This window comes from Aulonocara stuartgranti (assembly GCF_965226115.1).
Source record: "Aulonocara stuartgranti genome assembly, chromosome: 17".
Taxonomy (NCBI): Eukaryota; Metazoa; Chordata; class Actinopteri; order Cichliformes; family Cichlidae; genus Aulonocara; species Aulonocara stuartgranti.
In genome coordinates this window covers 8439749-8452633 of record NC_138953.1, presented here as the reverse complement: position 1 = coordinate 8452633, position 12885 = coordinate 8439749, and the positions used below count along the sequence as shown (strand labels likewise).

The following is a 12885-nucleotide window of genomic DNA, read 5'->3' as shown; positions in this document are numbered from 1 at the left end:
TTGCCTAATAATTCTGCACTCCCTGTAGGCATAATATACAGGGATGAACTTTGTCCCGTATGGGGCTGTTTCACTGTACAGGTCTCAGGAGAGTTACTGTACTCTCATTTTACATTGTGGGCCACATACAGCCCACTTTGATCTTAAGTGGGAGTGAAACTCCCCTTTCTGTCATTGTAAAAAACAAAATAACAAAATATTTAATTAGTGAGATATCTTAATATACAACAACAAAATGCAATTTCAACAGTGTGTCTCAATTTTTATACATGATAAAGAAAATTTGCTATAGTACATGGAAGAAACCAGTCAGCACAACTTCAATTACAAGGAAGAAATGTGGAAAAAAATAGAGGGAAAAAAGCCCTTCTATAAAACAGAATGTTTTTGTTAATTCACAGAAAGTGTCCTATTTTTTTCACTGTGGGTCCACAAAAAGGAAAAAAATGTCTAAATTTCTATTGTAGATATCCACATATACAAAAAGTCTGAAAATATATTTAAAAGTTCAATATTTATGCCCTGCTTCACATTTTCCAGTGTTGTCCAGTGGGCTGGATTGGCATCTTTGCTGGACCAATTCTGGCCTCCGGGCCTTATGTTTGACATCCAGAGATAATAATAGAAAGTTCAAAGAGGTTTGAATCCTTTTTTATGTTTCTTTCTTTCTTTCTTTCTTTCTTTCTTTCTTTCTTTCTTTCTTTCTTTCTTTCTTTCTTTCTTTCTTTCTTTCTTTCTTTCTTTCTTTCTTTCTTTCTTTCTTTCTTTCTTTTTTTTACAATGCTGCAGTGCCAAACATCTGCTGAGTGGATGCTGCAGCACATGAGGATGCATTATTGTGGTCATAAAACAAATTATAAATCTGCAGCCTTTTGCCAAAACTCAGGAAGTCGACCTTATCATAAAATGTGTAATTGCTCTCATTGTTGACAAAATGTTCAGATACCTAACAACGATCATTTCCAGGCACGGGACAGGAGATGATGATAATAAAACTTCATCAGCAGAAAGACCTCACTGTGGCGAAACTGTCCGGGTGTGAGCTTGCTCATTTTTTACGCTGTGACAGCATGAGGATGACACGGAGGTGACAGTCACACCGAGGTGTCAGAGTGGTGCCATTTTCAGTCAGTGTTTTTTGTCAGCAGACATGAGAATCTGCCTTTCATTGAATATGAAGCGTTTAACCTGCATTTTACAATGCAGGACAAAACAGTGTTCTTTGCATAAAAATGTTGAACTGCCTCTGAACTGACTGTCCTGAGCGCTTCTAGGCTTTTCTCATTGGTCACATGAACCAGGGCCAGTGTCATGCACAGGCAATATACTGTACCTAAACATATAATTATCATATGACAGTTTAACTTGCACAGAAGGCCCTAGGCCTGCCAAGACTGATATGGGAATAGTTTATATCCAGTGACCCTGGGTATTTTATTGCAGGATATTTGCTTCGAACTTCTCGATAATGACAAGCTGAACTCCAGGACTCGATGAACTCAAGAACTATGAAAGTGTGAACCTTGGACCTGGTGACGAATTATATCTGTGGAGATAAGTACAGACATCAGAGCGCCTAAGTCGAATGAACATAAAATAAGTTTTTCAGTCACTTGTATTATTTTGTAGTCCTCTGTATGGCTGGGATTACTTTTTTTTCCTTTAGTTAATATCTGAAATGTATGATTTGATACTAATTACACACAAAAAATCATTTAAATCTTTAATATCAGATTATGATAATAAAAAAAACAACAACCCTGGACTGCAGGAGAGAGAGAGAGAGGACCAGACCAGACCCTGGGTGGATCTCACCTGCCTCTTTATTTTTGTTGTTGTGTTGTCTTGTTTTGTAGCTACAGTTTTTTTATTTAACCAAAAAGGTCTTCAACTCTGTTTTATTTATATAGCATCTAATCACAACAGTGTCACCTCAACACACTTTACTGTATATTGTAAGGTATAAACCTTACAACAATACAAAGAAAACCCCAACAATCAACTGACCTCCTATGAGCAAGCACTTGGAAAAAAAAAACTCCCTTTTGAAAGTTTGTTCTCAGGAAGGCAAAACCCCCAAAACAAACATTTCAGTAATAACTACGTGGTAAACGTGTTTTATTTTCTTGTTCATTGATTAGAAAAGACGTAAATTTGAAAGATGATTACTCATGTTATTATTATGGTTATCATTATGTAATTATATGAACAAAGCATTATTTGAGCCTGCATAGGTTTTTCTTGGGCACTCCAGCTTCGTCCAAGAGTCAAAAGAAAGGCAAGTTGGGTTACCTGGTGATTACAAATTGGCAGTATGAGTGAATATGAGTGTGAAAGTTCATTTGTCCCTCTGTCTTAGACCAACAGCCTGTCATAGGGTATACTCTATGACAGGTGGGCTAGTATGGTGGGCCTGATTGGTCAAACATGCTGCAACTTAAGAAAACACCAGCAAATAAAAAAAAAGTTGCAAAAGCTTTAAAAAAGCTCATAAACACAATGAAATTTTTTGAGGGCAGGCAAAAAACAAAAACCAGCTCCCATTGCGTTTTATTTAAATTTTGCTGTATTTTATGTGCTAGTGTTTTCTTAAGTTGCAGGGCAGAGTTTGATAAGTGGAAGGAACTAAATAGCTGCATGAATTGTATATGAAGACTATTGTTTGGACAGTTTGAGTCTGACAGTCATAGCATGACTTTATGCCGTGTTTAAAATATGGATATTGCTACATAGAAACTACCAAATTCTAAATTATGGGTACACACACATCGTCTATCCGAGGTCTATCTGATATTCCCGTGTTGTTGTTGTTCCTGGATCAGCATGCTAATGTTGATCCAGGAACAACCTGCTGAGGTCCACTCAGGAAAAAAGAAACCAAAGTTTTTTTCTACTCTACTCTTTCTTTACTTTGTCTGCCTTTCAGAGGGGGCAACAAAGAGGAGGTGAGGAAGATCCAGGTGTTACTAAAGGACAAGATCAGAGAGGCTAAGGACAATTACAGGAGGAAGCTGGAGTGGAAACTCCAGCAGAACAGCATGAGAGAGGTGTGGAGGGGCATGAAGACCATCACTGGATTCAGGCCAACCAACAGCAGGGGAACTGAGGGAGGTGAGAATAGAGCCAATGAGTTGAATCTGTTTTTCAATAGATTCGACACCACAGTGTCTGCTCCTACCCCCACAACCTCACCTGTAGTCAGCCTGGAATCCAGAGCCACACCACTGTGCCAGCCTCTCTCTTCACATGGCGCTGTTGCCTCCTGTGAGATTCCTGACACCCCTCCCCCACCCATCACCTTCACTCAATACCAGGTTGAGATGCAAATGAGGAGACTTCACTCAGGCAAGTCTGCTGGACCAGACGGAGTGAGTCCCCTTGTCCTCAAGACCTGTGCCCCCCAGCTGTGTGGAGTCTTTCATAAACTGTTTAGGCTGAGTCTGAGTCTGCAGAGGGTCCCGGTGATGTGGAAGACATCATGCCTCGTCCCTGTACCAAAGACGCCACGTCCCAGTGGCCCCCAGGATTACAGGCCCGTGGCATTGACCTCCCACATCATGAAGACCCTGGAAAGGCTCATCCTGGACCAGCTGCGACCCATAGTAAGACCACACCTGGATCCCCTTCAGTTCGCTTATCAGCCTCGTCTCGGAACTGAGGACGCCATCATCTACCTGCTCAATCGTGTCTACACCCATCTGGTCGACTCCTTTGTCACGTGGTGTGAGCAGAATCATCTGCAGCTCAACGTGGCAAAGACCAAGGAACTGATCGTGGACTTCAGGAAGACCAGGAAACACTTGACCCCTGTTTCAATTCAGGGGGTCAGTGTTGACATTGTGGAGGACTATAAATACCTTGGAGTACACATTGACAATAAACTGGACTGGGCTAAAAACACCACAGCACTTTACAGGAAGGGCCAGAGTCGTCTCTATTTTTTGAGGCGACTGAGGTCCTTCAACATCTGCCAGAAAATGCTGAGGATTTTCTATGAGTCTGTTGTGGCCAGTGCGATCCTCTATGCTGTTGCATGCTGGGGGAGCAGGCTGAGGGTCGCAGATGCCAACAGACTTAATAAACTGATCCGTAAGGCCAGCAATGTTGTGGGGATGGAGCTGGACTCCCTCAAGGTGGTGTCGGAGAGGCGGATGCTGTCCAAGATAAAGACAATGTTGGATAACACCTCCCACCCACTCCATGACATGTTGGTCAGTCACAGGAGCTCGTTCAGTGAGAGACTGAGATTACCGAAAAGCACCACTGAACGACACAGGAAATCATTCCTGCCTGTGGCCATCTCCCTGTACAACGCATCCACTTAACACACTGTTTGCTGCTACAACTACACGTTTCTTTTCCAAATATTTATTTATAAGTGACTTATGTATGTATGTATATATATGTATATATTGTACTATTCTTAGTTAGTGTATTGTCTGTCTTGTCTTAATGTTGGTTTAAAATGGAGCACTGTAACAAAAAATAATTTCCCCCAGGGATCAATAAAGTATTCTGATTCTGATTCTTTGTGTCCCCTCTTTCTGTCTTCTCTTCTGAATTGTAAACCACATACCTGTAGGTACCTCTTTTGGTCCTCGAAATGGTATCCATACACATTACTGTGAGCGCCTAGTGCTATGAGTTCTACTAGTTAGCCATAGAGGTTCCATATGTGGGCAGCACAGTGGTGCACTTTACGTTTGTAAATGATTCTAAATTAATCCATGGATGGATGAATGGACATCTGTGTAGATTGTACTGCAGGGACAGAAATGGACTTTGCCTGATCATTTCATGGTATGCTTTTCAAACCATGTGTATTAATAGAATATACCTGAATATTAAACATCTGGAAAACAAATCCTAGTGTTTGGATAAGTGTGTCTCTGTTGTTGAGCATTACCTTCAAGAAAGCGGTGACAGTGTGAGTTTAGAAATTTCCGTCTGCATCCCTTTTTTTTGAGCATAAGTATGGTAAAAAAAAAAACTCTTAATAACACCTGTCAACACAATTAATATTTGCACCCATTCAAGACCCTATTTATAATCAATATATAATCTGCACCCTTTTTTCCTGAACTAATGATACTTTTTTCCAATTGTGCTGCTTGAAGAGTCAAATCAGACATCCAGAGAGAGCACTACAAACTCGTAGTAGAGGTGAGAGTAAAGGAACTTATATTAGATTACAGTTTTAAGAGAATATTCACATTCATACATATTCCACAATGCAAAAAAAAGAAAAGAAGGTTAAAGGTAAAAGGAATTCAGTAAATCTCAATAAAGACTTTTATTTATGTTTTTTTGTACCAAAATAGGCAGTTAGAGCAGGGATAAATATTATATGTTAGATATAGTTCCATCTCTGTAATAGATTCTTTGCATCGGTGCTTTACTCTAACATACAGTGGCATGGTGCCCTGGCTAAAAACACACAGCCAGAGTCATACAGACAGCCCAGTTCTGTCAACACACAAACACAGTACTGATCGACCTGAATCAGTGAGGATTACAGATTTGGCCTATCTGAACATTCTGTGGAGAAACATTTAAAGCCTTTTAAAACACATGCGGTCAAAAACTGGTTGTTATTTGAAATAAAAAGCTACTCTGTTGACAGAACAGTCTTTCTATACGTCTCCAGTCTCCAGTCAGCTTGGAGAAGTCGCCTCGGGGTTGGAGGATGGAGATGGGGAGCGGGTGGCTGACAAGGTCCATACAGGTGGGGGCTGCGTCGCCAAAAGCATCTTGGGATCTCGAATGTTACGTTTGGAAAACAAGAGATTATGTTACATCGTGTTTCCGGTGAGTGTCGTTCATGACCTCAGCACTCGCGATGTTGCTCCCTGGAGAAACTGGAAATATTACACCAACGCCAATTACGTAGCAAAGGGCTCTCAAGAATGTACGCTCTAATCCGAATAACAAAATATCTATGAGGCGGATAGAGTGTAAATAATTTTTTGCAGTCATGCGACAAACTTTACAGGTGCAACCTGGATTGCAAGAAAGTGAAAATAATATTGCTCCACAGCACCTTTCAGGCCACTGAGTAGAATGCATTAAATGGCCCTTGCGATAAAGCAGATGCAATGCTAAAAAACAGATATACTCAACAACACTGCTATGATTTTTTTTGTTGTTGTTTTCGTTTTAGTTTTCAGTACAAGTAGAGTTTAGTCACGTGTTGTTAAGCTGAGCCTTGGCGACAAGCAGCAAAGCCTCTGAAAAGACTACTACAGGTAACAGATGCACTAAGCAAGCTTCACATGACCAACAGAGTCGCCATTGTTAGGTTACATGTGCTGTTAACGTGGTCACAGACTCCACTGAGTAGCTTTAACCCCATAACGCCAACTGTATCATATTTAACACATGAGTTGTGAGTTTTTTTAAACTTCTTTAAATATCATCAACCCAAAAAATGTCAGATAAAGCAAAAATTATACAGATTGAAACTCGTGTATTGATAATTCATTTCTTTTCTTTTTTTCTTTTTTCATTTGTCAGAAGGAAAGGAATGGCTCAGGCTTAACAGGGTTAGGTTTGCTTCTCGTGCTGTGTGGCCTCCTAAATGAATGAAAAGCCAAACATTTCATCCTTCAATGCATAAAGTAGACATTTGTGAAATAATGAAAACAGGCTCCAAGATATAACCCTTGGATAATTATGGATGGAGTGCGGAGGTCACACATAAAGGCTTAAACTTAAAAGGGGGGTCAATGCTTAAACTTATAAATCCAGCGGGGGAAAAAGTGGATTACAGTTAAATGGTTAATCCAAACAGCAAGTTTCTCCAGAAGAGTACACTCGATACCCCTAAAATACTCATCAACGACAGTATGACGTGTTTTTTAACCTTTACCAAAAAAACCGCGTCGACCAGCTTCGTCTCAAAGCAGCTCAATCATCGCTGAGGGAAAAGCGAGTGTGTCGTGCATCACGTGCGCAGACCGGAAACACTGGGAGGGTAAAGATGCTTTTAAGAAACCAGCCCTCATTAGTGCAACTACGGTAAGAAGGAAAGCCGTAACAATGATGATTACGATCGTGATGATAGTGATGATGAAGCAGAAGATACACTGTTTAATGCTGGCGTGCGTAACTAACGTCACACTGCGCAGAGGAGGAGACACGAAGGCATGAGACAGAGAGAAGGAAGCGGAGGTGGAAGGAAAAGGCAGAGAAGCCTCTTTGAGATGAAAGCTTCTACGAAACAGACTCGATCTGGGCCACTGTTTGTCGAGCTGTCGAGTACAATTTTAGAACTTAAGTAATAAGAAAAATGTCTAAATTCAGTTTTATTTTATTTCTCCTAACAAACTGGAGCAGTTTATGGTTTTATTCTGACTTAAATGTTGTTGTTTTGGAGTGTTTACACAAACTACAGCTTGTACAATAATCTGTTATTTGTATCTGATTTTAACATTTTAAAGATTTTCACCATTTTCCCTTCATCTGTACTTTGTATTCCAGACAAAGTATTTATGTATCTTGTAAATTAGACGATACATTTCTACTGAAGATAAGAATTTGTGAAAAGTAACGAGCAACAGTGCAGATGACTTGACTCTGATTGGTGATTGGTTGTTCGATGGCCTTATGAGCTGCTCTATCGTGTTTACTCTTTGGCTGTAAATTGCAGTGAGCTGCCTGATAAATATGACCTTGTCTCTACTCACCATGGAGAACTGTGAGTTATATTAAAAATATTTCTCAGAAATGTGATAAATGCAGGCCCAGAGCTCCAAACGTACTCCATCATCAATATGAGGCAGTTTGTTTTTGACCTTTTAATAGCAAACTACTGATAGAGGGCTTTGCACTTTATTTATTTGAATTTAATCTTCGTTTGTTATCGGATCGAGAACTGCTGCTTCTTAATATAATTATTATTATGTCACACATTGCTTACAGATTAAATGATTAATATATTCTTGCTACATCTCTAAACAGTATTTGTTTTGATGCCAAAATTCTGCGGCGTATTGAAAATTTTATAATGATTTTCACCTCATATCTAAAGTCTGTGGATAGTCAAAGGAAGAAAGGGAATGAAAGGATTGAGGATTGAGAAAAAACATGAATAAGAAACTGTAAACAAGAGTGATGCTATGAGGAGAGACAGACAGAGAGGGAAGGAGATCAAGATTTTGTCCCAAAAACATGCTCTTAAAGCTACAGCGTGCAAAAATCTGCCTCTTGGTGACAATATAATCATTACAAACCCATACATGAATGCATTACCCTTCGTTAATATGAAAACAACAACGACAACAACAATAAGAAGAACAATAATGAAATCAAATCAGATAATGGTACATGTCGCCTTGATTTAAACCACCTCCTTAAACATTAAGGAACTGAGCCGTAGGAAGATCCACCAATAGGCTGCTGGACAGACATGAGCTCCTCCCACTTCAGGAAGCAGCAGTCCCAGATAGTCCCAGCCTCGTCCCACTGAATGTGCTTATGTAAATGTGTCAATGAATGTAGTGATGTGCGTGCATAAGAAAAAGAGAGCAAGGAAGCAGGCTGATAATAGAAAATTAGACAAGAAGGAAGTGTGCAGAGAGGCTGATGTTTGTGTGTGTGTGTGTGTGAGTGAGTATGTTGTATATGGGTATTTATTCAGAGTCGCTCCTTGGTGGGAACCCAGATGTAAGGACCAGACTGCTCCTCGATGATTTGCTTCACCTGCGAATACACTTCCTCTAGAGTTGAGCCCTGGACGATTGCTGCAAGAGAGAGAGAGAAAAATATTAAAGATTAAAAGATGTGTTTAAATCAAATAATGTGACACACAGGAAGAAAATAGTTACTGTAGATGGATGGATGGCCAAATATTCTCTTCAGGTGTTGGTAAAGATCAAAACCTGAGCTAAATGAGATTTTATGGACCAAAAACACAATCCCACATGTATAATAGCTTAGCTTTAAAACTACTCGACGTGTGTAAATATGTGAATAAATCACAGCTTGCCAACAACTTTATCAGCATTAAAGGTGACAATATGCCAGTGTGGTTCACAGCTTGCCCCTGCTGCATGTTTAACAGTTTCTCCAAGCTGCCTCCTCCACAGATTCTCCTCAAACACAAAAATAAACGTGATCACATTTTCACTTACACCTCAAAGCATACTAATCTTTGATCAAAAAAAGTTGAGCAGATATGGAAAATGTTAGTTTTACCCTACTTTCCAAAGTTATACAGCTCATGTGTACAGTTTTCTTTTCAAAGTGTATAACCGCCACAGGTGAGACTTTACTGTACAGTATTTATCATACACTCACAATATCCTGATATTATTAGGGCAAAATATTTCTGCAGTGATTTAGTAGTAGCAGTGACTCTGGAGGCAGTCCAGATGTGCACATGGAGACAACCTTGAGGGGGGAGATTTAAAGGTATGTGTTTTGTTTAGGTGACTCACCAGTGAAGTACTCTGTGAACTCCTGCTCCAGTTTCACAGCTCTGTCATAGGCCTTCCTTGCCTGCTCCTCACTGAGACGCTTATTCATCTCTCTGCAGAAAGAGACTACAGTTATTTTTCTGTAAAAAAAAAAAACCCATTAGACCCTATGCAAAAATAGCCCTACTGATATTTTCGTAAAGTTCAGCAGTGTTAAGATGACTCAGTGACTTTTAGAAAACGGAAAGTGATGAGTGAACAAAAGTAAAGGAACATATAAGCAAAAAAGAAGCTGGGCTTCACATTTATTTAACCCTTGTGTGGTGTTCGTATTTTTGTTACTCAGCCAGTGTTCATGGGTCTGGTGGACCCGCTAGAGTTTTGGCTTTCCAAATTAACACTATCAAACAATTTTATGTTAAATTACTCAACAGATGTTTACTTCATCCCAATTACAAGCCATATGAACAGCAAACATGGTTAATTTTTTCCCTTTACCTTTGTTAGATCACATTTATGAATTAATGTGCTTCTCGTTTTTCTTTTATATAAAATGTTATAAATAAATCAGTTATAATCAAGTGGAGTGAGTGGAAAGACACAACACATTTACACGTGAAAAAATAATTAATTGTTTAATTTTTCTTTTGAAAAAAACTGAACACGGGTCTCACAGACCCGAACACCATACAAGGGTTAAATGAGTGAAGTTTAGCCCTCATTTAAAATAATATAGGCAACATTCTCACTGTAGAGGCGTTTGACTTATTGCATATTGTATAAAAATACTGTCAACCGGCAGCAGTACCCATCAGCCGTCCAGTAAACTCACTACGGCTCAGGGGTAAAAATGAAGTTCACTGAGTTTTTTCCCTAATAAATGCAGCTACACATTTTTTAATGGAAAATGAGAAAAAAGTACCTTCATGAGAGGTATTTCATCAGTATGACATAAAAGCAGAACTTTTGAGAATTAATATTTGTCATGTCAACCTTGAACCGTCTCTTAGAACATTTTTGTGGCACTTATTTAGAGAAGTTATACAATGTTACTGGCTTTGTTTATGTTGCTGATAGTTTTTACTTATAAGATGCTTATAGGATGCTATACTTATCATATTTTTAACCTTTCCATTTGATTACTTGAGCTTTGAAAGAACAGATGATAAAACAGTGCAAGACAGATGCTCAGATTGTCTTTGAACAGTTATGTTGTGTCACTTACAAAATGTTGTCGACACTGAGTGGTCTAATGAGGATAGCGATGGGATGGAGGCCTGCCATCTGGAGACGCTTTATCGCGTTCCCTGATACATCCAGTATGCAGTGCTTGCCCTGTGGGAGAGACACGGAGTCAGACATTCTTTCTTCTCATACCCTCGCTCTCTTTTTCCCATTGATCGTGTCTCTGTCTCACCTTGTCAGCGACCTCTTTGACAGACTGTATGCTGGTTCCATACAGATGGTTGTTATACTGTCCAGCCTCGATGAACTTGTGCTCCTGAATCTCTCGCTCCATGAGCTCTCTGGAGGACATGAAGTGGTAATCTCTGCCATCCACCTCGTAGTCTCTCCGTGGCCGTGTTGTGTCTAAAGATCAGAATTTACACAGACTCAGGCAAAGAAATAAAATATCTTAGTGTGCAGTATCCTGCTCATGAGCACCTTAGTGCACATATTAGCCTAAAACATTAAGATTAAAAAGCAAAAACACAACATTATGTCGCATTAGGGACTCATCTGTCTTCAGGGTAGGACATCCATTTTTTGGGGGTTTGGGAGTCTCATAAAAATGTTTGTCAGTTTTTTTCTAATCTAAAAAACTGAATGAGGCAAACGTGACCCTTCACTGAGCTCATAAAAAATGTATTAAAATTAGGCATGACTTTGCGATTTTGATTTATTGCCTCAAGGTCATAAGGTTTGCAAAGCTCCAGTAACTGTTGCAGGTTTCTACTGGGATTTATAATGAACTAAAGGCACTCACGTGGGACGCAGGAGCCAAACTTGTCAGGGAACTCGGAGATGAGGTCATCGTTAACCCGATCTTTCATTGGTCCAAGCACGATGACTGGCCGTGTGTAATTAACTGAGAATTGACAAAAAAAAAAAAAAAAAACAGGTTCCGTCAACGTGTAAAATCCACTCCTCTGGAGTGTCTTTGAAGGATTCACAGTTTTAAAAAACTTATACCAGCCCTTTAACGCTGCCTGTCTGAAATCAGTCATTTTTACCTTAAGTCACCTCACTCAAAAGAAAAAAACAAACTGGAAAGCGTGCATCAAGAGGACCCTAAAATCTATAAAAATTTTAATGCAGCTTGCTCCAGATGATTTATTTAATACAGCTAGGAAGTTTGTAATGACTGACCCACCGCTGCTTCAGTGGGATTTAAGCAAGCTACAGAAAGGTTTTCCAACTACCGGTCGACTGTTTTTTTTCTAAAATAATGAATTCTTACAAACTCAATTAATTACTTCCCCCAGGCATGTTTAAAGATGTTACAAAGTACTCTGCTTTAGTAATACATTGTCTAAGATGTGTTGATTCTTAAAGCTACATCAACTGATTTAAATGGTTTGAAGTTTTAGATTTTTTTGCAACGGCCTCGGATTCGCTTCAAAAATGCTGTTTGCAGGTAAACACTAAACAAACACAGCGAGCACTTTCAACACAATTTCCCTGTCAAAATGACAAATTCTTTCCAATGAGAAATGATAAAGATTGAAACACAGTTTTGAGTAGAGAAGCACTTTAATTTACCTACATAAGCTAAGCTAACACACATGAAAAACAACAACAAACCGAGGAGGAAAGGGAAGCCACTGACCTTCATGCTGCATGACAGGCTGGTAGGTGAGAAGGATCTCCTCCTGACCGGCTGTTTAAACAAACACAAATGAAGGACACATTAAAAGGACCAACACTTGACAACATATCACGCCCTGATTTCTACTTTTGGAAAAAGAGTTCTTCAACAGCTCTGGAAAAGCAGGCTGCAGAAGCAGAGAAATGTAAACTGTACACACAAAGACATGCACGTAAAACTAAAGTAAACCATAGCACACAATTACGCGTGACACACCCACAAGCACACACAGAGGAAAACCTACAGCCCAGCAGCTACATCAAGCAGGTGATGAACTGAGAGGCAAAGTTTAAAAGATCAAGAACAGAGTGAAGAAGAAAAGTACATTTAGGAGAGAGAGAGAGAGAGAGAGAGAGAGGGACAGAGGAGGGGCTAGACTTACAGGAACTACTCTCATTATCACTGGTGCCAGAGTATACCAGCTCTGGAAGGACAAGACAGGTCAGAGTCAACACACACACACACACACACACACACATATATATATGAACACACATACAACACACACACACATATGTAAACACATGTACAAACTTGCATTCACTGTCGTGGTTTCACTTTTCAAAACAGAATTCCATCCATCCAGTTTCTATATGTGTG

The 12885-nt window shown here is 39.6% G+C and overlaps 1 protein-coding gene across 9 annotated transcripts in view; it reads right to left on the bottom strand.

The window, feature by feature from the left end:
• Positions 1-5269: 5269 nt before the first annotated feature.
• The window catches only part of LOC309692454 (discs large homolog 1-like protein), a 112866-nt gene continuing 105250 nt past the window's right edge, over positions 5270-12885 (bottom strand). For 6 of the 9 annotated variants that reach the window (XM_082510956.1, XM_082510959.1, XM_082510960.1 and 3 more), the window contains 7 exons: positions 12668-12709; positions 12247-12297; positions 11404-11505; positions 10834-11006; positions 10642-10751; positions 9438-9529; positions 5270-8741 (listed from right to left, as the gene is read on the bottom strand). In XM_082510956.1, the coding sequence (XP_082367082.1) occupies positions 8635-8741; positions 9438-9529; positions 10642-10751; positions 10834-11006; positions 11404-11505; positions 12247-12297; positions 12668-12709 (677 nt within the window). In that variant the 3' untranslated portion in view covers positions 5270-8634. Of the gene's footprint in view, positions 8742-9437; positions 9530-10641; positions 10752-10833; positions 11007-11403; positions 11506-12246; positions 12298-12667; positions 12710-12885 lie in introns of those variants that run through there. The other 3 variants (XM_082510958.1, XM_082510957.1, XM_082510963.1) reach the window with 2 other exon arrangements.